The sequence below is a fragment of the Pelodiscus sinensis genome, chromosome 5 (genome assembly GCF_052426305.1).
Source record: "Pelodiscus sinensis isolate ZL-2025 chromosome 5, ASM5242630v1, whole genome shotgun sequence".
Taxonomy (NCBI): Eukaryota; Metazoa; Chordata; order Testudines; family Trionychidae; genus Pelodiscus; species Pelodiscus sinensis.
Genome location: NC_143056.1, coordinates 70,198,308 through 70,225,737, shown reverse-complemented (window position 1 = coordinate 70,225,737; position 27,430 = coordinate 70,198,308). Strand labels below are relative to the sequence as shown.

The following is a 27,430-nucleotide window of genomic DNA, read 5'->3' as shown; positions in this document are numbered from 1 at the left end:
GATCGGCTGGGGAGTCCCCAGCTGACCCCAGGTTCCATGCAGCACTTCCCTGGAACCCTGTGTCAGCTGGGGACTCCCTAACTGATCTCGGGTTCTGGGGAAGTGCTGCGGGGAGTCCCCAGCTGATCCTGGGCTCCACAACTGCTCCTTTGAAAGGCGCACAAGCAGCATCTTAAAGGGGCAGCCACCGCACAGCTGACCCGCGGCTTATAGAGGCAGCAAAGTGTGTGTGTGGGGGGGCAATATCGACTAGTCAAGTCAAAATACTATCCTATAAGCAAATGCTTATCGGATAGTTGACTAGTCAGCTAGTCTTTTACATCCTCAGATTGTGGTCTAGTACCACCCAAAACTATTGCAGCCAGTTTCCGTGGGCACGTTCTCTGACCACTCACTGTGGAGGGTCTTCAGCAGAGGACACTAGAAACCTTAGGAGAAGATAGTAAACACTCATAGAGCTGAAGTTCTGATTCTGGCCTTTGGAGTGCAATATGGACATGTCAGTATGGTTGTGAGGCCTGAATTTCCACTGCAGTGTGGATGCACAAGTGCAGGCTTGAAAACACAAGTTCCCAAGATTGTGTGTGCAGTGGAGACATACGTTCAGTCTCCAGCACTGACAATTATCAGTTCTAAATTGACTTCAAATGTTTATAATAAAAACAGAATAGACAGAGTCTAGCATGTCAGTTTCAAAGCCAAGCTATGATTTGGAAAGGGGAAACGCGAACCTTCCACTCTGTCTGTGTGTTAACAGGTGGTGAGCCTCAAGAGGTACTAAGGGAAGGCCATATGAAACAATGTAAAGTATTATGCAAATAATATTGGAACCTCCGGATTTTGCTTCAGTGTTCATTTTAAGTTGGGGGTGACGAATGAAGTCAAATGTAATTATATTTCAATGGGGTTTTCTGATCTTACTAATTTAGGATCTGCTTCTGCTCCTACTGAAGTTGGTGGGAGAGGAGAACACCTATTCATTTCCCCAGAAGTTTTGGTTGTGCAAGAATACATAATCAGACTCTTACCGTTATGTTGGGGATAAAAAGATACTGACTGAGGACGGAAAACTGGAAACAATTTTGGCTAAAAACATTCAAAATGTTTTTATTTGTACAATATATTTAAAAAGTAATAATATGAGGCCCATAATTTCTGGATGAGTTAGCTGTAGCCATTTATCCTTAAAGTAAATGGCTCTGAAATGGTTGCTACTACTGCCAGAAGCATGTGCAATGTTCTTGCATCTATTATTCTAGAGAATAAAAGCAGCTGTTACTCTCCCAGGGCTTGGAAGTGTAAAACTAACTCTTGGAGGGACATGGAGTGATTGCAGAACATTTAAAGAGACATGCTCAGACAGCTTGTGCCGGGAACATAAGCTATGTTCTTGGGGAGTTTGTGAGATTTACCAACCCTAATAGGAATGGAAATTTAAAAAAGAAAAAAAAATCTATGTTTTTATGACTAGTAAAAACTTTCTTTCTAGCATTTAAAATCCAAGAGCGTGAGATTAGTGCTGGAGAATAAAGACATGAAGCTGACTATATACATACCTAATATTTTTTTTAAATCATATTAGGCTTTTGGAAGCAATTATATCTTTTGACAATGAGTTCCACCACGCAACTATGCATTTCATTTCAAAAGTATTTCCTTTTATTGGCAAGTGCATTGCTTTTCAATATTATCAAACATCCCCTTGCTCTTGTAGTATGAGAGAAGGAAATCTGAGAAACTGATTGACCTTTGCTTTAGCATTCCTTGTTTTCCTCTCCTTTCCAAACTAAATAGTCCTAATCTTTGTAACTTCTCCTCAACCCTGTAATATTTTTTGTCATCTATCTCTGAACGTTTTCTGTCGCTACTACAGGTTGAATCTCTCTAGTCTGGCACCCTTGGGACCTGACCAATGCTGAACCAGAGAATTTACCAAACCACAGGAGGTCTATATTGTCTAGCAGCATTACTGCTTACTGGGCTGTTAGAGGACATTTAGGGGTATATTAGAATTGAATAACAGCACAGAATACCTAAAGCCAAGACCAGTGGCTGTAAACAAACTTTTTGGGACTGCGGGAAACTTGGTCACATCCATGAGAAATGGGCATCTAGCTAACTAAAATCATGCCAGACCACGGATGTTGACAGACCAGAGAATGCCTGACTAGAGACATTCAAACTGTATATCCTTCTGGAGACTGGTTTGACAAAAATTACATTAATTATGTGGCATTTCAGTAGTATCAGTATTCTCTGGCTCATCCTTCATATACCCTAATATGTTGCTTCGTTTTCCCAGCTCTGCATATTGAGTGCAGGGTTTCCTCGAGTGGTCCACAGGTGCGGTTCAAGTCCTTATCCTGAGCTGTCATAGACCACTTAGAATCTAGCGGAGTGCATGAGTAATTCAATTGGTCCTTTTCACTGTTCATTACCTTGCACTTGTCCACACTGAATTTCATTTATCATCATGTTGCCCAATCACCTAGCTCTTGCAGGACAGGCTGAAATCTTGGGATTGCCTCTCTTTGGAAATGGCAGGAAATTTGGCTGCCTAAATCTTCAGCATCCTCCAGGATCTGGAGATATTTTAGATCTCTGCTGTTTCCCATCCCACCAGTATGGCAGCCCAATTCATGCAATAGCTGTGCCACTACGGACTACTCCAGAAGCTGTTGCTTTCAGAAACCTTCTAAAAGGGAGTCACATTGCCGAAGGAGAAACCTGATCAATACTACCACTGAGGAAATCAGAATTAGTGTACACAGGGGCCTCAGGATATGTGGACCACTCACCTCTGTGGGATTAGGAGACAATGGGAATGTTGCCATAGACTCCTCCCTTCTGTGTTTCCCACACAGAGCTGGGATCCTACAGATCTCCATCACTTCTTCACACAGAAGCAGAGACGTCTGTTTGCCCATTAACTCTAGGTGTGCCTGGCATGGCTTATGCTGTCAGACTCTGCTGCTGTGTGCCATTTGTTCTGGTTCTTAAAATCCTTGGCTACGTCTACACTGCAGGCTTCTTGTGCAAGAACTTTTTGTGCAAGAGTTCTTGCACAAAAGGTTCTTGTGCAAGAGCGTGTCCACACTGCCATGTGCTTTTGTGCAAGAGTGTCTATGGCAGTGTGGATGCTCTCTTGTGCAAGAAAGCTCTGATGGCCATTTTAGCCATAGGGGTTTCTTGCTCAAGAAACCCCTCTTGCCTGTCCACATATGCCTTTTTGCGCAAGAGCTCTTGCGCAAAAAGACTTATTCCTCATGGGGAGAGGAATAACTCTTGCACAAAAAGCCCTGTGTTCTGACATTTTACTGTACTTTTTCCTGCGCAAGAACAGGCTTGTAGTGTGCGTGCTCCACAAGTTTTTGCGCAAAAACGGCTGTAGACATAGCCCTTATGTTGCACAGACACCAATCGTCCCTTTGTGGTTTTAAGCAAATATTTCACCAGTGTTTGGTCTCTTCAACTAAAAATCGGTGTCCTCCAATGTATTTCAGTGGGAGGTGGGGGCTAAGGCTGTGTCCTTATCTTGCCTCACTTCCAGTGTCTCTATTCGTAGTTGTCAAATGTGGATACTGCACTGTGTGGGACATGTAAGTGTGTAATCTACAGTCATGGCAAAGCAAGCCAATTTAAATATGTACATTGTATTAAAACCAAAAAACTTTTACATACTGTGAAGGAACATGGCTCAATGATAAAGGCTCTGGCCTAGGACTCAGGAGACAGAAGTTCAATTCCCTGCTTTGCAACCGACTTCCTCTGTGCTTGCATGGGTGCTGTTGAAGATTGTGAGATTTCCTATGGTAAGGAGGGCCATAAAATAACTAAGATTGCTGCATAGAGAATAGGGATGTAAAATCCCATTTAATAGTTAACTGTTAAACATCATCTTTAACTGTTTACATGAGGACAGGTGGGGGGAGCTGCTGCTGGGCTGGAGGGGCCACTCCCACCGTGGGCAGCGGCTGCTCCGGCTGGGCTGGAGCACCCCTGCCTGCGGCACACTGGGACAGGCCTGCTGTGGGAGGGAGCAGCTCTGGCCGAGCTAGAGCACATCCCACTGTGGCACTGCTTTGGCTGGGCATGGCCCGCCACAGATGGGGCTGCTCTGGTTGGGCTGGAGCACCGCTGCCCATGGCACACCAGATGGGGCCCAGTATAGGTGAGGGCTGCGCCAGCCCCCTGCCTGCGTCCAATTCTTCACATCCCTAATAGAGAAAGAGGTGAAATCTGCTCCATGAACAGAGAGAAGGGAATTTTAGACCCTGAATCCCAGCATTACAGTCACTTCATGTAAATGTAGCAGCCATTATTGACAACTGTCTTATCAACGGGTTTCCTCACCTACTTCAACAAATGTTTTTCTTCGACCGTGTCAGCTGGAACCTGCTAGCAAAACCATCTCCCCTGTGAGCAGGGAGAGCTTCCAGGCAGACAGGTTATGTAATAGGTACTAAACGTGATTTGGCCCCGTCTACACTAGCAGCCAAACTATTTTCAACCCAAGTGGGAAGTGTTGTTGATATGTCAATTCTGAGTCATAGTGTTGACAAGACTTCTGTTCAGGTTCTTACATGGGGCTCATCACCATGGTATGTGTGCATCTGCCAGGGTGCAGTAGGAGTACGTGCACTTGGAGATGAGACCCAGCTTGAGGAGACATACTCATGTGAGCTCTGACTCACCTAGCATGCTACTAATAAAATGAAGCTACGGCAGTGCAACTGGCTGCCCGGAATCTGTACACGTCTGAAATGCTAAGCACATGTTCAGGGCGATTAGCCTCTCCAGTCTGTTGTGCTGTGCTCTGTGTTTTTGTCTGCAAGCACAGGTCTGTCTCCTCAAGCTGAGAATCACCCCTTGCTGCTCCTCATATAGAAATACTCTCCGTGACATGACTGCGTGTGCAATTGTGTCTCACTGAATTTACTTCTGACAAGCTAGTCTGCTCCGCTCTTACATGCTCTGACCCTTTCATCTGTTCTAGGTGACCAGAGCCCCCCAAGCAGAGAAGAGCAGCCTGAGGGGCTTTGATGAAAAGGCTTACCTGTCCTCTAAGCTGCTGAAGGCTGGCGAAGACCCATACCGACAACATGCTTTCAACCAGCTGGAGAGTGAAAAACTCAGCAGTGACCGGCCTATTCGGGACACTAGGCATTACAGGTACCACACTACCCTGGTTCAAAACCAGGGGCCAGGCTGCCTTTTTATACTGAGGCCCCTTGGTTCCCGTTACCCCGACATCCCTGTGTTGCCATGCCCTGTTAGTGAAGAACAGTTTGTGTGCATTGGGAGGATCTCCATTCATTTAGCTTTCTGTTTCTCCAACAGGGTATTGGGGGTTCTCAGTGAATGCACAGACTCCCGCTACTCCAGCCCTGCCACCACTCCCATTGTCATGTTGTGCCAAGAGCCTTAACGCAGACCTACAGCTCCAGCTTATCATTTCAGCCCTGCACAGCCCAGTCATTGCAACTCCAATTGCCCAACCTGCAACTCTCCTTTCAGGCTCCTCACACGCACGTCTCAATGAACTTCCATATCTTGACCTGCAACCCATCTGTTAGTCTAGATCTGCACTTCTTCCCTCACAAACCTCTCTGTCATGCCTTTATTGGCTCTGGCTTGCAGTTTTTTTGGAGCAGTGAGAGACTGCCTTTCCACACAGTTTGGAGGCATGCAGATGGGGTTAAGACAAGACCAACACATTTATTTACTAGTCACACCATAAATTTTTCATACATTTTTGCAGAACACCCACACTCTTGGCTTTATTTCACTGTGGAGAAATTCAGTCTGCTGACTAATATTCTCCTCAAACCATTAATATCTTCGCTGTCGTAAACTGTTACAATGATCCGACATGTAGATAATACCTTCCACCCTGCTGTGTAACACAGTGCTTTGATTGTATGTTTGATGATGGGATAGAAATAGACCCATTCTGTCCACTTCTAAAATGATCCTTTGGCGTGGAACGCAGATGCTGCCTAACACAGTACAGCTCAATCTGGTACCTAAAATAGCATGGGGGATATTGCAGCTCTGGTGGCAACCCGGACGAGCTGCCCAGCCAGCACCCTGGATCCAAGCTTAGGCAGCTAGCCTGAGCTATCACCATCCCACTGCCCCATCCACAGTGCTGTTTTTAGGCACTAGCTTGAGCTGAGCTAGTTCAAGTCTACCTGAGCTGGGAATCGCAACTCCCAGGTGCAATATAGACACATCCCAAGGGCATCAAGTCCGAGTAGGTTCCCGGCTGTCCCCTCCAGTGCAGTGGTGATCCTGGAGGCATGCTGGGTCAGAATGGGGCATATCAGGCTGTGCTATGCGGTGGCAACCCTGGGCTAATGGAACACTCCCTGGAGCTCATTCCACATCTCCAAGTTAGAAGATCCCTGACTCTGCTCTTGCGTGTGCCAAGAGATGAACTAGCTCCAGGCTGCCTTAAAGATCACAGGTCAGAAGGGCTCCTATGATTCTCCTCTTTCCTCAGGCACACGAGAAGAGCTGAGACAAGCCTGAACTTGTAGCCCATAGTTTGTACGGTTTTTCAATCATGTAGGGATCCTTTGGATAAAAGAGACTAAATTATTCTATTCTGTAGTAAGGGGGGTCAGACTAGATGATCATAATGGTCCCTTCTGACCTTAAAGTCTATGAGTCTATGAGAGCCCAGATCTCTCTGAAATTTGCTGAAGATCTGGGAACCCCTTTCCAAATAAGCATATAAAAATCTCTGTACTTGTCCACATCTTGTCACCTTAATAGCCCTTAATAAAAACCATCTGAGTTATTTTAAAGCAATAATAGACACAATATGTCTCCTGCCTGGTCACAAGTCTTCCACTTTGTCTTGATCAGGGCTTCTTTATATTCCTGAAAATTGCTGTAATAAGCCACTGTCACAGTGATAAAATTCTATAAGGAAAAAAATAGTTACCACTTAGAATAATCATAAACAATAGTAATGAATGTGAGAGGAAAGAATGGCAACAGTTTAGTAACAGTCATAAAATAATGATAATAAATGCTGTAATAAAAATAGAGGTAATAAGTCATGGGAAGGAGCCAATTAATTCCCCTATGTCCTGGGGTGGATTCAGTCTAAATGTGGCCTTGATTAACAAAAAATGTCAGGCCCCAGTCCTGAAGATGGGAATTTGATCAGAGTCTGAATTGGCCGATGTTTGTCATTGCCACAAACTTGGAGGGCAACGGCTGTTGAGGAGCAGATCAGCCCAAATCTGTCATTCTCAGAACTTGGCAGAAGCTGGATCCAGGATTTGTGGCCTCATGATGGCTGAGGGGGTGAATCTTACAGTCTGTAACAATTTTGCTGGCAGCAAAGAAAATTCTAGAACTTTTAATAGAGGAGGTAGTATCATGACCTAATAGTTTTATGAAATCTTGATGCATGACTGTGATGGAGTTGGCGGACTCCGCACCCCCCCGCCTGGGGGCTCCACGAAGCAGGGAGAGCCAGGGAGCGCCGGCTCATCTGGGGAACGCCAGCGGCGGCAGCGCCAGGGCCATGGGCGTTGCTAACGCGGCCTGGGATGCGCCGCCAGAGGGGGAAGCCGCTGGGGAAAAGGCGCTGTGGCCGGTGCAGGCGCAGGAGCGGCTGTAAGCTCTGCGAGAGACCCCGCCCTTGATGTCAATGGGTGGGGAGATGAGGAGAAGGCGTGGGCACGCTCGGGGGAAGCGCCGACCCAGGAGTGCCGGATTTAAAACCGGCCACCCTCCGGTCAGGGGGAGGGACTGGGCTCCGGGGGACGGGGTGTAACTGCGGGAGAGCGCCCGTCAGAAGGTGCGTTCGGGCTGTGAAGCGCTAGCCTGGGCGCTTAAGAGGGTGAGTAGGAAGGAGCCCAGGGCAGGGCTACTGGCCCGTGGGTCAGTGAGTTTCGGGTGGTGTCCCCACTGATCACAGGAAGAGGAGAGAATGACATCTCCCCTTCCCCAGGGCCCTGGGCTGGGACCTGGAGGTGAGGGCAAGCCCGGGTCCCCCTACTCCCCGCCCTGAAGCGAGGAGGCGAGGGGAGGTAATAGAGGCGCAGAGGTGCGTCAGTTAATGCAGACTGAGAGCATGGCCTGTACAGTAAAGGCATTCAACTCATCCCTGGTGGGTGTGTGATTGACTAAAGAAGGTGGGGGGAGGGGCCGAGAGCCCAGAGAGGGGTATGGACCCCTATACAGACCCCTTTACAATGACCGAAAAGAGGAAGATCCGGGAGAGCTGTCTATTGCTAATACATTAGCACTGGCTGGGAATAGTATGGCTGCAGCATGCTCAGATGCAAGAAGGAAATGAGAGCCCCGATTGAACTTAACTGAGAGTCTTCTGCCTTGAAGAAATGGTTGTTGCAAGGGCCTGCGTGAGGAGGGAAGTTGGGGAGAAGGGGTTCCTTCAGACTTTGATAAATACCCGCCATTAATAAGGAAAGAGCTTAGGAAGAGCATATTATCACTGCTTTGCATTAGCAGTGCAGTTGGTATATAATTCAGATGTTCAAATTCCTTGCTTTTTCCCATCTCAACATTTTATTTGTAACTACTATAAATAGCTACACATTCCACATCAAAACACCCGACTGGAATTCTGGCACAAACCAAGCTGAGTTCAAAGGCTACGAACAAAACAGACATGGTGAACTTCAGGAGAAAATAGATACTAGGAGTCATGGGAATGAATCCTTATTCATCTGGGATATAAGAAACCCTGGCACAAATTTCACACTGGGCTCTTTGTGAGTAAATAGATTTGTGTGTCTGCTGTGGCAGTAAAGCCAGATTAAATTTAAACTCCTCCTCTCCTAGAATTTTTGTGTGGTTTCAGATTTGATGCTGTCTTCTAGTGAAACTCCAATTTCTATACAACTTTCCATTTAACAACATTGTGTTCTCACTAAGGCTACATCTACACTGCAAGATTTGCGTTTTTGCGCAAAATCCGGCAGAGCATCCACACCTCAGGCATGTTTTTGCGCAAGTAAATCGGCAGAACAGAGGGCTTTTTCCGGTAGAGTTATTCCTCTCCCCACGAGGAATAACTCCTTTTTGTGCTACAGCTCTTGCACAAAAGGCAGGTTTAGACGCTCTAGAGGGGTTTGTGCACAAGAAACCCCTATTGGCAAAAGCACAGGTGCTTTGATGGCCATTCTGTGAATGGCAATCATAGCTTTCTTGCACAAGAGCGTCCATGCAGTGTGGATGCTCTCTTGTGCAAAAATACATTGCTTTTGCAATGCGCTTTGAGGTCTGGATACTCTTTTGCGCACAAAGTTTTTGCGGAAGAGCTCTTCCACAAAAGGCTTCTTGCGCAAAAACCCTGCAGTGTAGATGAAGCCTAAGTATTTTGATCCTGGCATTCTCCTGGTAGTATGGGAGAATCATTTTCCATTGCCAAGCAGAGAGATTAGTGGTTGAATGGAAGCTACTGCTCATGGGCAGATCTTTAACAAATAGCGATTTTACTTTTGTAGAGTCTGGGATCCAAAGATCTCAAAATGCTTTACAAACCCTACCCATTGAAACCTCCCAGCTATGCCGTGTGACCTACCAGGGTACAGTCCAGACTAATGAGTAGCTGAGTCACTCCTGCCCTCTAACCTAGGGTGTGTCTATCTAGACTACAGGGTTTTGTCAACAAAAGTGAACTTTTGTCGACAAAACTATACCTGCGTCTACACTGCTGCTGAGTTCTGTCGACATAACGACGTCTGTAAACCTCATTCTACAAGGAATAACTCCTTTTGTCGACAGAGTTCTGTCGACAGAAGGCATTATTGCATCTACACTGTCCTTTGCATCTACACTGTCATGTCGACAAAGCGGCTTGCTTTGTTGACGGAACTGGATGTAGTCTAGATGCTCTTTGTCGACAGAAGCTTTGTCGACAGTATCTGTTGACAAAATTTCTGTTGACAAAAGCCTGTAGTCTAGACGTACCCCAAGTGTGCCCTTTACAATGCTTGGCTGCTGTAGCCTCTAGCATGGACTGCTTACAAACAGCCTCCACATGCAGGTCATTCCTAGCTATGTCAGTGCATGTGGTGCAGCCAACCAGCCAGCCAGCCATAGCTTTGCATTTACCAGCCTGGGTTACACTGCAGGGTAAGCCCAACACACTCCAGGTCCTAGATTTACCCCCAGAAGTATGTGTCCTATACTGCCCATCCCAGCCCTCTCCTGAGCAATACAAATTTATATAAAGTCTATTATTTCTTTAACAGCAATAATTTGCACATAATGAGCCACCCCAATGGAGTTTCCCAAACACTTTAAACACAATGCATTAAGCAAGTTTATTAACTACAAAGCAAGAGATTTTAAGTGAATACAATCAATAAGGCATAAACATCAGAAAATGATTACAAGAAAATAAAATTAAAAATGCTACTGGTGCCTAACTTAAAAACTATATCAGATTCCAGCAGTGTCTCACCATATGCTTTTAGTAGTCCTACTGACCAAACTTCTTAGATCAGGATCCCTTCTCTCACAGTTCAACACATGCTTCTTTTGTCACTTCTGGTGCTACGAATGTGATGGGCAGGGAGTAGAGAAGGTGGGTAGCTTGGGGTGTTTGTCCCTCCTTTTTATAATGTCAGTCCTCTTACAGGTGGGCACAAGGAGGCACAACATCTGTATGGATAGATGTTCCCTGCTGTTTTTTCCTCACCCCTGTTTGAGTTTCCTTTGTCTCCCCTTCCTGCTTGATGACTGTTTACTGCTTAAATGCAAATTAAACAGATGCACATTCCTTTGTTTGAGACAGATCAGTTTCCCAACCTGAGCCTTGGTCTACACTAGTGAGTCAGGTGACGTAAGGCAGCTTAGGTTAGCCTAACTCTGTAAGGGTATGTCTACACTATAGCGTTAATTCGAGTTAACTTAATTTGAAATAGTTAATTTGAATTAAGCTAATTAGAAATAACGCATCTATACACAAAAACTATTTTGAAATAGTGTTTTGCTATTTCGAAATAGTGTGTCCACACTGAGTGGACCCTGAACCGAAGTTAAGGCTTTGCCGGAAGTAGTGCCAGCAGGGCATCAGGTTAGGTCTTAGTGTATGGGGCTACTGCCTGAGGCTAACTGAGCTCTGTGTTTAAAGGGACCCTACCCCTACCCTGGACAGACAGTTCTCAGGGTTCCCCACTTGCTTGTCTACCTCGATGAGGGACAGCAAAGCAGTCCTGTCTTGGCGTGCCCTGAGTGCCCGCACTCGGGACACCATAGCACTCGGCCACATGGCGCCAGAGCTGCCCCTGAGCACGCCGGTGCGTCTTGTGGGGTCGTTGCCATCAGCCCGGGTGCACTTGCTGCAGGCTGCCATCCAGGGGGTCCATTAGGGGGCTGTCAGGATCCAAGAGGCCCTGCAGGAGAGCGTCTACCCCGAGGAGCCTTCAGAGCCACCCCGGTCCTCCCCACCAAGGGCTCATGCCCCATTCCTCCCTCATGTCCTTCCACTTACTCCTCCCTAGGCCTCCTTCCTGATGTCAAACAAAAGACACGTCTGTTCAAAAATAGAAACTGGGTTTATTGAACAAAACTGGGGGGGGGAGATGAACCTCTGGGGAGACTGGGAAAAGGAGGTGGGAGAAGGGAGGGGGAAACCCGGGAGGAGGGAGCTGGAAGGGAGAAGAAAGGGGAAGAAGGGGAAGCTCAGGGTTGGGGGTCTTGCTGGACCAATTTGATTTTCATGCATACCTGCTCCTGGGTTCGCATGTGGCCTTTGGTGGCCAGGCTGGCAGCTGTCCTGCCATAGAAGGCCGCATTCCTCCCTCTAGTGTGGAGATCATGGACATTGGGGGCATCCTCCCCAAACCTGAATAAGGTCCATGATCTCAACCCTGGACCAGGAAGGCGCCTGCCTTCTCCAGCCCCTGTCAGGCTCCTGGGGAGCGGCGGAGGGCTGGCAGCCAGTGGCTTGCTGGCTCATGTTTTGGGGCCACTAGGTCGGGGCCCCGGTGGCCACTGCTGGCTCTGGGCTGGCAGGCTTGGAGCTGGCACATGCACTGTGGCCAGGGTCTACCTCTTTAATGGCTCCAAGGCTGGGGGAGAGGAGAGTAAGTTTTCCTGGTTGTGCCCAGAGTGGCCACCAGGGCCCTCTGGGAAGGGCTGGAGGCCCCCTATTTCGAATTAAGTGTCTACACAACACTTAATTTGAAATAGCTATTTCGAATTTGGCGTTACTTCTCTTAGAATGAGGTTTACCAAATTCGAATTAAGCGCTTACCAAATTAAGGTTTACCAAATTCAAAGTAATTCGAAACCACTATTTCGAATTAATTTCAAAATAGCGGTTTGCATGTATAGACGCTATTAAAGTTAATTCAAAATAACGGCTGTTATTTCAAATTAACTTTGCAGTGTAGACATACCCTAAGAGTCTACACTACCAATGTAACTCATCCCCTACACCGACTTAATAAATCCACCTCTGCAAGAGAGGTCGTGCTTAGGTCAATGTAATTAGGTCGATGCTGTGTTAGTATAGACATTACATTGCTTATCATAGGATCATAGAACCATAGAGCTGGAAGAGATCTCAGAAGGTCATCAAGTCCAGCCCCTGCTCTAGGCAGGACCAATCCCAGCTAAATCAACCCGGCCAGGGCTTTGTCAAGCCGAGAGTTAAACACCTCGAGGGATGGAGACTCCACTACTTCCCTAGGCAACCCATTCCAGTGCTTCACCACTCTCCTAGTGAAATAGTTTTTCCTAATTTCCAACCTGGTCCTCTCCCACCACAACTTGAGACCATTGCTCCTTGTTCTGCCATCTGTCACTACTGAGAACAGCCTTTCCCCATCCTCCTTGGAACCTCCCTTCAGGAAGTTGAAGGCTGCTATCAAATCCCCCCTCACTCTTCGTTTCTTCAGACTGAACAGACCCAACTCTCTCAGCCTCTCCTCATAGGTCATATGCTCCAGTCCCGTAATCATTTTGGTTGCCCTCCACTGGACCCTCTCCAATGTGTCCACATCCTTTTTGTAGTGAGGGGCCCAGAACTGGACACAATACTCCAGATGTGGCCTCACCAGAGGCGAATAAAGGGGAATAATCACTTCCTTGGATCAGCTGGCAATGCTCCTCCTAATGCACACTAATATGCCATTAGCCTTCTTGGCTACTCTGCACTTGTCCTTGTTGAACCTCATCAGATTTGTGGCCTAATCCTCCAATTTGTCTAAGTCACTCTGGACCCCATCTCTGCCCTCAAGCGTATCTACCTCTCCCCCTAGCTTAGTGTCATCCACAAACTTGCTGAGGGTGCAATCCAGCCCCTCATCCAGGTCATTAACTTACATTGACTGTTGCGACCTTTCAAAAGCCATTCAACAATGCCCCACACTATCGGTTAAATTAGTACAAGCAATCTGAGGCTATGTCTATACTGCAGTGGTTTTGTGCAATAAATGTGCAAATGAGGCACAAAAACCACTTCTTGCACAAGAGCTATTCTTCCTGAAAAAAATGCGGAAGGACGGCTCTTGCACAAGAGGGAGATTTTGCACAAGAAGTAGCAATTTAGACAGCTCCTTTTTGTGCAAAAGCCTCTTGCGCAAAAAACGGTTGCTCATTAATTATGCAAATGAGGCTTGGGGTTATTCCACGCTTAGCCTCATTTGCACGTTTCTTGCGCAAAACCAGTGCAGTATAGACATAGCCCCCGTGAGGACATGCACCACTGACACAAGGAGCCTAATGTGGACATGCAAAAGTGATTTAATTACTGACGTGGCTGTATGTTGACATAATTTAGGTCCACTTAATTTTATAATGTAGACTTAGCCCTTAGTTTGGAATTTGTGTTAATAACACCATTCAGTGGAATCCTATAGCTTACATCAGGGGTGGGCAATAATTTTTGATGGGGCGCCACTCCAAGATTTTGGAAAGTGGTCGAGTGCTGCACTGTTCCATGGTATTAATGGAGGAGATGCGAGGTCTGGGATGGGGGTTGGGTGCAGAAGGGAGCTCGGGGTAAGGGACTGGGGTGCAGGAGGGAGATTGGAGTCTGGGAGGGAGTTGGAATGAGGCAGGCGGTTGTGACCTAGGGCAGGGGACTGGAGTGCAGGGGTTTGGGATGTGACCTAGGGTAGGAGGGGATTGTGATCTGGGGCAGGAGATTGGGAAGCCAGATATGGGAGGGGGGATGGGTATAAGAGGGGGACAGAGGATTTGGTATGTTGAGTGGGGGGCAGAGAGTTGGGGCAGGAAAGGGCTGGGGTGCCAGAAGCAGGCTGTGGCCAAGAGATTTATCAGCTGCCAACCTAGCCTGCCTGCCTGCAGAGCTTAAAATGTTTCCCAGCCAACCAGCCTGCCTTCCTGGCCATGTGCTTCATGAATAACTGAGCCCAGGAGAGGGAGTGTGATTCTTTTTAGCTGCCTGTTAGTTCAACAAGCAGCTCCCATTGGCCAGTTTCTGGCAGAAAATTGCCAATGGGAATGTGCTGGGGGTAGGGCATCTCCTAAAACTTCCCCCCTTCCCTCTTGTTTCAAAACAGAAACAGAGTCCTGCAGCCTCATTTCTGCACGGTGCATGGGGCTACGGGGCAAGCTGGGGCTCCCCGCTACCTTTGTGGGCCAGATCTGGTGGCTTGGTTGGCTGGATCCGGCCCGTGGGGCTTGTTTTCCCCAGGCCTGGCTTACATTGTGGCCACATATATTTTATCAAGACAATGATGTTCAGGAAATTATGAGTTTTCAAATGATGTCTTACATGCCTGCTTATACAACGACCATTACAGTAGTGTGTAGGGTGTGGACCCAAGAATACATTCCGACACAGATACTTATTATCCCAGTTCTGCACAGGGGGAAACAAACTTTAAGTGACTTGCTCAAGATCATACAGCAAGTCAGTGGCAAATCCACGACTCCTAATAACCAGTCCCTTACTCGAACCACTAGAGCCCACTCATTCCCAGTGTTATTAGTCAGGCTGCAGAACCATCAGTGTCTCTTTCTTTTTAATAGTGTCTGAAATTTGATCCTATTATCCTTTTTAACCCCAAAGCTCCCAGCAGAGGCTTCTCTGGTGAGCTTGCTGTACTCTGATGCCATCCCATGTGGCACACTGGCATCTTGCACACAGGGCTGCTGTGCATTGTATCTGGTTTGAATGTTTGCCCTCCTGTGTTTCAGATGTGCCTCTGTGCACTATGATGCAGACCTGCCAGCAACCAGCATCATCATCACCTTTCACAATGAAGCTCGTTCCACCCTGCTCCGCACAGTAAAGAGGTAGGTACCAGCATGAGAAATGGCTCTTACCCTTCAGGGAACTCTTTGGGTGCTGGTCCAGGGATCTGAAATGGCTTCTGGCAGTAGGGAGACAAGGTGGAAAAGTCCCCAGATGCGGTGCTGCTCTCCCCCATCCTCCACCGGTGGTTTTTGATCTGGCTATGAGCTCGGCGACCAGCAAGAGAACAGGAGGTTGGCCAGATGTGCCAGGGTCATGCAGGGAACTGTGTGCCAGGGAGCAGTGACACTGGCAGCTTGTGGGAATTGTTAGCAGCAAAGAGGAGTAGTTTGGGTTAGGCCTGCAAACACAGTGGAAGAAAATTTCCAGGGGCAGCCAGACAGGAAGTGTGAGGGAAACTGAAGGGAAAACAAACTGCTTGAGGTACTTTCAGGTGGGAGATAAAGGAGTGGGGTGGAAAATGGGAAGTCTCAGGGAAGAGTCAGCAGCTAGGTCCTACCTGGGTTTTATATTGTAATAATGGGGTCTAGCGGGAGACTACATTTCATGACAGTGGGAGGGGCACAGATGGCATGTCTGTGACTGAAGTGAAAGGCGATGGCTTTGGAATCTGATGGAGCCTGATATCACATTTGGAATCACTCACATGGTGGAACAGTGCCTGAGTCTCTGACATATCCCTTGCTAGGGTTGTGTGCATGGCCTCTACCAAGTAGAAGCACCCCATTCCGCAAGTGTATGTGATTCTCTCCCCTAGCCACAGTTATAGTCAAAAGCAAACAGGTGCATCAGGTGGGTGGCTCTGAGTGTGGGAATAGCCCCAAACAGGGCAGTGTGAAAATATCTGCAGCTATTCATACAGCAAAGAAATATTTGCACCAGTTCCTTTTTTCCCCCATTCTCTTTCATTGCTGCAGAACGCAGACAGGTTTGCTACCTTTATTTTTCCAGGAGCTTCAGGGGGTAGCCGAGTTGGTCTGTCACAGAAAAAAACAATAAATGATCTGGTAGCACTTTATAGACTAACGAAACATGTAGATGGTATCACGAGCTTTTGTGGGCTCATTGTTTATTTTTCCAGAGACTGAACCTTCTGCCCTCTCTGAAATATCAAATGCTCACTCCAAGGCTCCCTGAAGCATGCACCCAGGTCAGGGAAAAGCCATCGTCTCCTGTAGAGGCTGGGCAAAAAAAAACCCCAAAACAACTCATCTGGAAGATTGAGCTGAGGGTACCTTTAGCAGGGATGGGACATTCATTAGCAGCACTAGTTCTTCTCTTACTGGGACATCAGGGCTTGCAGAAGTTTGCTTTGTGAATAAAAAAACAAGATTCTTTCAAGTGTGCTAGAGGTGGCCTCATAGAAGGGTGGCTTTCTAAGTCTCTTCCCAGACAGGGACACCTGATTTCTAGAGGCCGGTGTGTGTTGCGTTAATACATGTTTTTGCCTTTTTACCTCTTGGTTACTTTTGATTTGAACCATAACGTGAGTTCTACAGAGTCATTGTTCAGAGAATGAACAGATTTGATTGGAGTCATGCTGCTTCTCGGGGAAAAGCACTGGCATTCTGCTGATTATGTAGCAGAAGTGTCAGGGTAGGCAAAAGGGCCTCCCTGGGTTGGATCCAGCCCACCAAGTGAGTTGATCCAGCCCGCAGAGGCCCTACTGCTCCCCCCACCTCCAGGCCAGTCAGGGCCAGGGAGCAGGGGAAAGAGCGCGAAGTCTCCTCCCGCCCTGCCCCTGCCTTGCAAGAAGTGTGTGGTGCTTAGAAGTGCCACATGCTCCTGGTAGGGTGGGAGGAGACTTTGCATGCTCCCTGCTACCCCCAAATCCTGATTTGCCTGGGGCCGGGGGACCGTGCAAAGTCTCTTCCCGCCCTGCGAGGGGTGCGGTGCTTCTAAGTGCCACACGCTCCTTGCGGGATGAGGTCAGGGCAGGAGGAGACTTTGTGTGCTCCCGTGGCCCCAGGCCAATCAGGGCCTTGGGGTTGGAGGAATGTGTGAAGTCTCCTCCTGCCCTGCAAGTGGCTCAGCACTTAAAGTCAACTGCCAGCTGCTGCTCAGCTGGTGGTTGACTCTGAGTGCAATGCTCCCTTGCAGGGCGGGCCAGGGAGTGAGAGACTTCACGTGATCCCCCTGTCCAGGCCCTGACTGATGTGGGGACAGCAGGAGGGACAATGTCAAGTCTCCTCCCATCGCCAGGGACACAGGTATCTAGAGGGAATCACCAGCTGTTAGTTCTCTTTGGGGAGTGCAAAGACTTTGTGTGCTCCCCCACCCCCACACCAAGTAGGGTCTGTGGGTGGGGAAGCATGAAACTGTCCTGACCCCGCCCCTTCCGTGCTTCCCAGGGCCATTTCAGAAATTTCTGAAGTGCCCCCAGTCAAAAATTATTGCCCACCCCGGTCTAGGTTCTTAGATGCCCACAAACCATGGTGTTAGAGCTCGCAGGAGAATCCTAAGACAGAGAGGTACAGGTTTAGAAGTTACGAGAATTAGAATCTGCAAAACCAGCCACTGGTTTGGGTTCCCCATCTTCCTGTCGTAGGCCTGATTTTCAGAGGTGCTGAGAACCTGCACCTGCAATTGAAGTCCATGGGAGCTGTGGATGCTCAAAACCTCTGAAAAACAGGCCCCATGTATCTCAAGCTGGGTATCCAAAATGGTGGCCATTTGTGAAAATTTCAGCTTTATGCTAAGGAATTTTAGAAGAACTACACCAGGGTGGTACCACTGGTTCAGTTGAGCCTGCGTGAGGACTGGCGGGAGCCCTCCTGTAGACAAGCCTCCCACAGCTAGAAGCATTTTTACCACATCGGTTAAAAATTGTCTGCACAGGGGATCCCTTCGGCACTAACACAGATTCACGTGAATCTGTGGTACAGCTGGTATATCTTCCTAAACGTCCTAGCATAAAGACTGTTCTGTGTATGGCCTTGTGATTTGTTTAGCAGGCAAATGCTGCTGGCTCAAGACATGCAACGTGTTTAGGCCACCAGGATCTGTTTTCAGCTGTAAGAGGAGGATAAAGTCTGATGCCTGAGACCAAACAAGAGACTAAATAAGAGGGAATGCAGAAAGAATTAGAAATAGCCTGGATGCCAGCAGCTATTAAAGTAGCATCTCAAATAGCTTGCCTGCTGGTGTTCTTTCATCTGCAGGAGATATTTGTCACCCCTGAACCACTGGCCTGCTTGACATCTGTTGCTCTTCAGGAGACAGCTGTCACTCATGAACTGCTTTCTCACTTGACATACCCTGCTCTGCAGAAAACAGCTGTCACTCATGGACTGTTTGCCTGCTTGGCATCTCTGCCTTGCTAGTCATTAAGTGAAATTACCAGCCACTCCTGCTGGTGCAATGAGGCCTTATATGGAGGGAAAACAACAGCTGTGGTGTCTGGGTTTTATTTACTGATTGTTAGGGTGTGTGGATACCATTTCTCAGTGTATTTTTGCTTTGTCAGGCAAAAGGGCTGTCAGTAGTTCAGTGCCTATGTAACGTGATGGCATAAATTCTGGTGGAAACAATGATGTATAATACAAATATATGTTGAGTGGCATCTTTCATGTAAGCTGCATCACAATATGCTTTGGCAAGAAAATAAATGAGGGCAGATAAAAGAGAAATTCAAAGCAAAGAGGAAAGGGATGTATTTTCTGGTGAGATATGAAATGAAATGGAGCGTCTGTGAGCCAGAGAGAGATAAGAAAGAAGGTTATATAGTAGAGATGTTAGATATCGGGTAATTGAACAATAGAGTAACCACGTGAATTCTTATTGGTTACTCGACTATTCTACAGTCCCCAGAGGCAGGGAGGGACACCCAGTGAGTCCGGCCCCACTCCTAGGGGGCCCCCTGCCTTCCCACACTGCTGCCTGTGTATCAGAGGCAGCAGTGCAGGGTGCCAGGCAGGAGCCGGTCCACGAGGGGAGCCAGTTTAAAAACCAGCTCCCTGTATAGACCAGCTGCCTGCTGCCCTGTGCTGCTGCCTCTGATAGGGTATGTCTACACTACCCTGCTAGTTCGAACTAGCGGGAGTAATGTAGACATCCGCACTTGCAAATGAAGCCTGGGATTTGAATTTCCCGGGCTTCATTTGCATGAAGCTGGCCGGCACCATTTTTAAATGCCGGCTAGTTCGAACCCCGTGCCGCGCGGCTACACGTGGCACGGAGTAGCTAGTTCGGATTAGGCTTCCACGAGGCGTACAGCTAGTTTGGATTAGAAGCCTAATCCAAACTAGCTACTCCGTGCCGCGTGTAGCCACGCGGCACGGGGTTCGAACTAGCCGCATTTAAAAATGGCGCCGGCCGGTTTCATGCAAATGAAGCCCGGGAAATTCAAATCCCGGGCTTCATTTGCAAGTGCGGATGACTACATTACCCCCGGTAGTTCGAACTAGCGGGGTAGTGTAGACATACCCATATAGAGTTAGCAGTGCAGGATGGCAGCAGTCCCTATCCGTGGGGGGCCCAAGCTCCCCATGGACAGAGGCAGCTCCACCTGCCACAGAGCAACCTCTGTCTGCAGGGAGCTCGGGTCTGCTGCGGACAGAGGCTGCGTTGCAGCAGCTTCCCCTGGCCCCACACCACACAGCTGCCTCTGATAGAGGCAGCAGCATGGGGGCAGGGGGACAGGCGGCACCAGAGCCAGTGCCTTTTAAGCTGGCTCCCCCCAGCATGACTCCTGTTCCCCCCCCCCCCACACACACACCTTGCTGCCTCTGATACGGGGGGGGGGAGAGAAAATTCATGTAGTCGACAAGATTAACCAATAAGCCTAGACGAGTACATGCTGACATCCCTATTATATAGATGGTCAGATCTGCCAAGGAGAAGACTCTCACATCAGTATTGCTGATACATATGTACATGATGAGGCAGAGAGAAGATGATGCTGATTAAAAAGGGGGGCAAAAAGATATGAGTAGAGAACCAAGAAATACATGGGGGATGCAAAGTAAAATTGCTCCATGTTTCACACACAGGGGGAAATTTAAAACTGGATTATGGAATAGTAATAATGCTTAGCTTGTATAACACCTTTCATAACGTTAATTTATTAATGAATTAATGAATTAACGTTAACTAATTTTCATGGAAGTCTTGTTGGGAAGAGAAATATTATTCCCTGTTATCTACACAAGGGAAATATCAGAAGTGTTATAATCGCCATTTTGGAGAAAATTAGAGACAGAGAAATTAAGTGTCTTGCCAGAGGCCACACAATAGGTTAGTTGCAGAATTGGAATTAGAACTCAGGCATTCCTGACTCCCATTCTGTGCACAGTCTACTAGACCAGTGGTTCCCAACCTTTCTGATACCAGGGACTGGCAAACCCATTCACAAACTTTAGGTGGACTGGTAACATTTTATTTACATATTTGTATATTTATTATTCAAGTGATGAATATGCAAATATGCAAATAAAACATTACCAGTTTGCCAGAAGCTGAGCTTCCTAATCTCGAGGGCTCCCCAGCCCTCCATTACTTCCCAGTGCCAGCCACTGACCCGAGTCCCCTGCACCCAATCCCCCAAGTGCCAGCCTCCCTCCCTCAGAGCCCCCCAGTGCCAGCCCCCCATCCCAAATACTTCAGTGCCATCCCCACACCTCTTAGAACCCCCCCCACCACACCCCCTAGTACCAGCCTCCTGTTTCCAGAGCCCCACTGCTCCCAGTCTCCAAAGCTCTCAATATTATCCCCACCCCTAGAGCCCGTAGTGCCTGCCTCGCCACCCTCACTTAGCCCTGAGCTGCTGCCTTTATGGCGGTGGCTCTGGGGGCCAGGGCTGGGATACACCGCCCAGCACTTCCCCTCCCACCACGGCTGTTGGGAAAGGTGTGTCCTGCCCCGCCTCTCAGCCAGGGCTGGCCTTACCATGAGGCAAACTGAGGCAGCCGCCTCAGGTGCCAGACTGGGGGGGGGGGCACCATTAGGACCCAGAGTGTAGAAAATTGTGTCTGCTGCTCGTGCATCGAGGGGGCATGGGGGCGTCATTTGAGCTCCCTGTTTCAGGTGCCAGAATGTTGTGGGCTGGCCCTGCTCTCAGCCAACCAGCACCAGCCAGGGGTAGAGTCTCCTCCAGCCGCGGAAGAGCGCTTCCCTGCACTGCAGGAGGGCCATGTGGAGCAGCTCTGCATGGCCTCCCACTGCGCAGGGAAGCTCTGGTCCACAGCCAGATGGAAACCCCACCTCTGCCCAGTGCTGTTGGCTGAGAGGTGGGGCAGGACACGCCCCAGCCCCAGAGCCACTGCAGCCCAGTAGCCAGAGGTCCATAGCCCGCTGTACTAGATCACAGTACGTCTAATGGGGAGGGAAATCAGTGGAAGTGTTGATGAAAAGGGTGTGATGTGTGTGTTTCCTATTGCACTGTTGACAACACTGTTGAAGAAGTTGTGATCATAAAGATGAGAGGAGGAAAAGGCAAGGACAAGGATTTCAGCAGAGGTGGGATCAACTCATGCAGAGGCAAGGTTGAAGAGGAGGAGGGACGATTTAGATAGGTGGGTTAGACCAGTCTTGTTAAATGTTTTCTCCACTGCCTAATCTCCATTCCCTTTCTGTTTGTGGTCACTGACACCTATGAAGAGAGGGTACAAAATAGTACCATTTTGATTTGGGAGTATTTTACTCTCACTTTGTACAGGTGTGAATTACTACACAAAGCACAGAGTGGTCCTGCATATGAAACTTGCAAATGACAGTAATTTGGGAGAAGTTGCAGTCATCAGAGAAAATAGAAGAGTAATGCTAAGGGACCCAGAGTGGGTTGAAATATGAACCAGATGCAGAAAATGAGAGCTGGCATAGAAAAAAATGCAGGCTGAGACAGCTAGGGAAATATAAGCTGAAACACAAATATTCATGGGCAAGCATGTGGAAACATAACACTGAGATAGAGGGGGATGAGGAAGCGAACAGCAAAGCAGTTATGTGTTTGAAGGGGGAGAGAGCAGTAAAAAAAGCCAGTGCCACTGTAGACTGTTAGCCTAAGGGTGGTGGGGTTTTTTAATAATAATGTCACATTGTTCTCCTCTTTATGGCCCTGATCCAGCAAAGTACTTGAGCAGGTGCTTAGCTTGAAACACGTGAGTAGTCCCATTGAAGATGGGGAGTTTGTTCCATACTTGGGGGGCATTATGAAAGATGGCACAAAGATCTGAGTGGGCAGAGGAAGCAAAGTGGTTGGTGTTGCCTGCATTGTTGACAGAGAAAAACAAATAAAGGGAGACATAAGGAACAAGATTCACAACATAGTTTGGACTGGAGCTACACAAGGTCTTGAAGAACATAAGAAGGGCCATATTGAGTCAGACTAAAGGTCCATCTAGCCCAGTATCCTGTCTTCCAACAGTGGCCAATGCCAGATGCCCCAGAGGGAGTGAACAGAAACAGGTAATCATCATGTGATCCCTCACCTGTCATCCATTTCCAGCCTCTGACAAACAGAAACTAAGGACACCATTCCTACCCATCCTGGCTAATAGCCACTGATGGACCTAGCCTCCAAAAATTTATCTAGTTCTTTTTAGAACCCTGTTAAATTCCTGGTCTCACAATCTCTGCTGGCAAGGAGTTCCATAGGTTGATTGTGTGCAGGGTAAAGAAAAACTTCCTTTTGTTTGTTTTTAAATCTGCTACCTATTAATTTCATTTGGTGACCCCTAGTTCTTATGTTATGGAAACAAGTAATAACTTTTCCTTATTCACTTTCTCCATATCTGTAATGATTTTATAAACCTTTATCATATCCTCCCTTAGTCTCCTCTTTTCTAAAATGAAATCCCAGTCTTTTTAATCTCTTTTCATATGGGACCCATTCCAAACCCCCTACTCATTTTTGTTTCCCTTTTCTGAACCTTTTCCAAAGCCAATATATCTTTTTTGAAATGAGGCAACCACATCTGTACGCAGTATTCAAGATGTGACAAATCAAGTGTGAAAAATCAGGATGGGTGGGGATAATAGGTGACTATATAAGACAAAGCCCTGAATAGTGGGACTGTCCCTATAAAATCAGGACATCGGGTCACCCTACTCAGGTTACAGACAGTACAAGTGAAAGCTTTTGTTTAATAATGATGAGGTACGTCTTTCCTTCTTGGATTCCTGCAGTGTTATGAACCGCACCCCTGCCAATCTTATTCAGGAGATCATTTTAGTGGATGACTTCAGCTCAGATCGTAAGTATCAAACCTTCATCTTCCTTTTGCTTTTCTGTCCTTCATTTTCTCCTACATTCACGCTACTCTATTTCACTCCTTCTCAAAAATTCTCTCTCCGGGCTGTTGGCAAAAAAAAGAACAGCGTAAGGAGAGAGACTTTTCTGCGCCTAGTTTAGTTTCTACCCATGGCAAAAAGGCCATGTTTTCCTCCTGATTCTTTCCCCATTTACTCTTCTCTTTGTGTGAGCTCAGCAGTTCTGGCCAGGTTGCCAGGGTACTATCTGGTCTCATTAACTACCATTTAATAGATTGTGTAACCCATTTACGGTGCGTGTAGGCCAGCAGTGTCTGATGATATGGGTGAGAGAGAGAGCGAGAGAGACCACAGAGAACTGCTGCAAACTCTCATGTCTTACAGACAGGTTGTGGCTTTTGCCCTGAGCTAGGAATGTCATGTAGCTAGGGCATCCCTGGGGGTGGTTCTGGGTGAGATTTTGCTGTAAGAGTCACAAGACCTGCTCCAGCAAACTAGTGTGAAGCAGGAGTGTATGCTGCATGATCCTGGCCAGCTCCACAGAATAAAGGCTGTGCCCTGATTCCTCTATGCCACTTTTTGGGTAATTCATTCCCTTGAGGGCATTAGGACATAGTAGTTTATGCACTCCCCTGTGCACAAGACTTGCATTTTCTTGGCAGTTATATGATGGGAGTGGGCACAAGGGGCAAGGGGCTTCCACAGGGACCAGGATAATGCAGCACCATATTAATGATAATAATTAACTATGTCTTCAGATGTAATTAATTACTACAGTGTGTTATAGCATTTTATGGTGACTGTCTGCAGTGCCCCTGTGAGGTAAAGAAATGGCGCTAGCTGCACTTTTCTAAATATTTTCCAAAAGTAGCCACTGAGTGTGGTGCTGAGGTCCTAGATGTTAGCTTGACACCAAGAGCCTGCTTTTGCGAAGTGCAGAGCACCCTCATGTCCAGTCAGAGGCAATGGGAGCTGTGGGGCTCAGCAGCTGTGAAAAGCAGGTCCCAAGTTGGGCACCCGACAGTTCAAACTCAGACTTAGTTGCCACTTTTGCAAGCATTGGATTAGAACAGCCCAGATTTCAAAAGAGTGTCCACGTAGGCATCTAAATAAATGACAAGATTATCAGAAGTGTCCCATTATTCTCAATGGCAGCTCTAGTGTGCTGAGTACTTCTGCACATTTGGCCCTCGGTGCCTCGGTTTCCCCAAGGACACAGCAAGGTTAGGGTCAGAGCTAGGAGGTGATTTCCTGAGCTGGACTCCAGGCCTATTCTTGTTACATTCCTGATAGGTGAATAACCTGGAAATAGATGCTTGCATTCACCTGGACTTGTCTAGGGCTGAAACACAATCTTCCCTTGTGACAGAAGCAAAATACAGGACTATGTAGCACTTTAAAGACTAACAAGATGGTTTATTAGATGATGAGCTTTCGTGGGCCAGACCCACTTCCTCAGTGGCCCACGAAAGCTCATAATCTAATAAACCATCTTGTTAGTCTTTAAAGTGCTACATAGTCCTGTATTTTGCTTCAGCTACACCAGACTAACACGGCTACATTTCTATCACTATTCCTTTGTGACAGACATCCAGCAATGTCTCGATGGCTACGTCTACACTGGCCCCTTTTCCGGAAGGGACATGTTAATTTCAGAAGCCGTAATAGGGAAATCCGCGGGGGATTTAAATATCCCCCGCGGCATTTAAATAAAAATGTACGCCGCTTTTTTCCGGCTTTTAAAAAAGCCGGAAAAGAGCGTCTACACTGGCCCCGATCCTCCGGAAAAAGCGCCCTTTTCCGGAGGATCTTATTCCTACTTCAAAGAGATGACTTAGCTGTGTTTTCACCACAGCTTTCTCAACACTGAGAGGGGTCAGGAATGCCAGTTAACTCTGTGCAACCAGATTTCATCCCAACACAAATGGCTTCTTGGGCTCCATTCCCATGGATGCCTCCACCCATGATTTACCCCCAGCAGTGGCAAATGTGGAACCAATGGCCACAACAACAACATAGGAAGAGGCCATTTAAATCCAAACATATGAGCTATGGTTTTTACTCACCTATATCTCTATAAGTTTTTACTCACAAGCATTTGTCACTACATTTGGACGATACAGCAAGCTAAGCTTCCCATGCAATATTGTGGATTATGTGTGTCCTTGAAAATGGAAAAGCTCCTATTATACAGAGATGCCAAGAGAAGCACTTTAGCGGGTGCCTTAGCGTGTCTCTTCAGAACACAGACTGTGGGAGGATGATGACAAGCAAAGGGCTCTGCAAGCTGATGAAAAGCACCTGGGATAAAAGAGCTGGCCATGGGGCAGGAGTAGGGGAGTCAGAGAAGAAAGGGAGGGCAGAGAGGAAATGGAAACTTTTGCCCCAGTGGTATCTGTTAGAACAGGCATTTCCAAACTGTAGCCTGTGGGCAGAGTTCTGTAGGGAGGCCTGTGGCGTATCTCCTCTTTCACGGGAAGATGCGGCCTTCTCAGCCTCAGCCTCCCAGCATGCATTGCTCCAATATGCGCTGAGTGGAAGGTCACTCTTGCCAGATGCAGTGTGGGGTGTGCAGCTGCAGTGTTCTGTGATGTTTGTCAGGTAATGCAAATCAGGAGCGACTTGGGCTCCCGGCAAGTTGCTGGTGTTGCCTTCAGTCGACCGTTCCTCTATTAGACAGTGGAAAAGCGTCCCCAAGGAAGATGGTTAATCACCATGGCTTGGATAAATTAAAACTAAGCTGAAAACTATCCCAGAGAACAGATCGTAGGCAACAGTCTTGAATGATCTAGTGGATGGAGATGGACTAGATCACCTGATAAAATAGGTCTCTTTCTCCCTGGCTTCTTGGGTTCTCTGCACTTGCTCCCTGCCATCCCTCAATTTCTCCCACTCCCAGCTCTACACCTACAGCATATGTCCCTTTGTTCTTCTGCTGGGCTGAACTCAAATTGGCTGCAGCCTCTGTCCTTCAGTGCATCCGGGGGGCTTTGGCTCAGCACTCAGTGAGGAGGACTGTCAAGAGAGCAGAGCTCTCGTGGGTGTATTTTAGACAATGGGATTAAGGCTATCAGGTTGATTAAAGTGGTATGAAGTGACAGCAGCGCTTTCCCTTCATAGAGATGCAATTAATTGGAGCGCTCCACTGAAGCCAAATAATTAATGTGTTTATGCCAAATGTTTTCTCCTTTTCTAAGCTGAGGACTGCCAGCTCCTTACCAAGATCCCAAAGGTCAAATGTCTACGCAACAGCCGGCGAGAAGGTGAGTGCGAAAAACTTTGCAGGTACCATCTGCTCTCAAAGTCACCCCTTCTGCCCTCCATTCCCCCAGATACTATTTCTCATGGTTACAATTCATGCTTGCAACAAAGCTTTATTTCAGGACTGGGCAAAATACCCTCCACAGGCCACATCTGGCCTGTCAAGCCACCAGATCCAGCCCATAGACGCAGTGGGGAGTCTCAAGTAGATTCCTTGCCCCGCCTGCCCCCCCTCTCCCGGCATGCTTCTGAGAGAAGCTGCTGCTGGGTTCTGTGTGAACAGCTGTGAGCCTTCTCGCGCTGCTCCCACTGCTCCCACCCCCAGCACGGTTTCGGCCAATAGGAGCTGCCTGTTGTTACCAGTAAGCTTGGGAAGCAGTCTTTCCCACCTCTCCTCAGGCTCATAGTTGTTCAAAAACCACATGGCTCCTTGCAGCCAGTGCAGAGACGGGGCAGGCAGGGGTCTGCTTGAGAAGGCTGCTGGCTGGGGGTCAAGGAGGTAAGTCTCCCAGCCAGAGCCTGCCTCTGGCACCCCAACCTTTTGGCACCATACCCCACATAATCTAAACCCCTCCCCCTCCTGCCCCCTATCCCTTCCCAGATCCTGCACCCCAATCCCCTGCCCCAGGTCACAGCCCAGACCCTCTGTTCCCCAGCTTGCCCTGTTCAATCAGGACCCTGAAGCAGTGTAAATGACTGCACGAGATGCAAGGCCGTGGAGAATTTCTATTTTCTCTA

General features: G+C 47.8%; 1 protein-coding gene across 1 annotated transcript in view; it reads left to right on the top strand.

The window, feature by feature from the left end:
• The window catches only part of GALNT16 (polypeptide N-acetylgalactosaminyltransferase 16), a 124,693-nt gene that overhangs the window by 63,932 nt on the left and 33,331 nt on the right, over nucleotides 1-27,430 (top strand). The window contains exons 2-5 of the mRNA XM_014577129.4: nucleotides 4,997-5,172; nucleotides 15,166-15,264; nucleotides 23,348-23,415; nucleotides 26,629-26,694. Coding sequence (XP_014432615.2) covers nucleotides 4,997-5,172; nucleotides 15,166-15,264; nucleotides 23,348-23,415; nucleotides 26,629-26,694 — 409 coding nt within the window. The remainder of the gene's footprint in view (nucleotides 1-4,996; nucleotides 5,173-15,165; nucleotides 15,265-23,347; nucleotides 23,416-26,628; nucleotides 26,695-27,430) is intronic.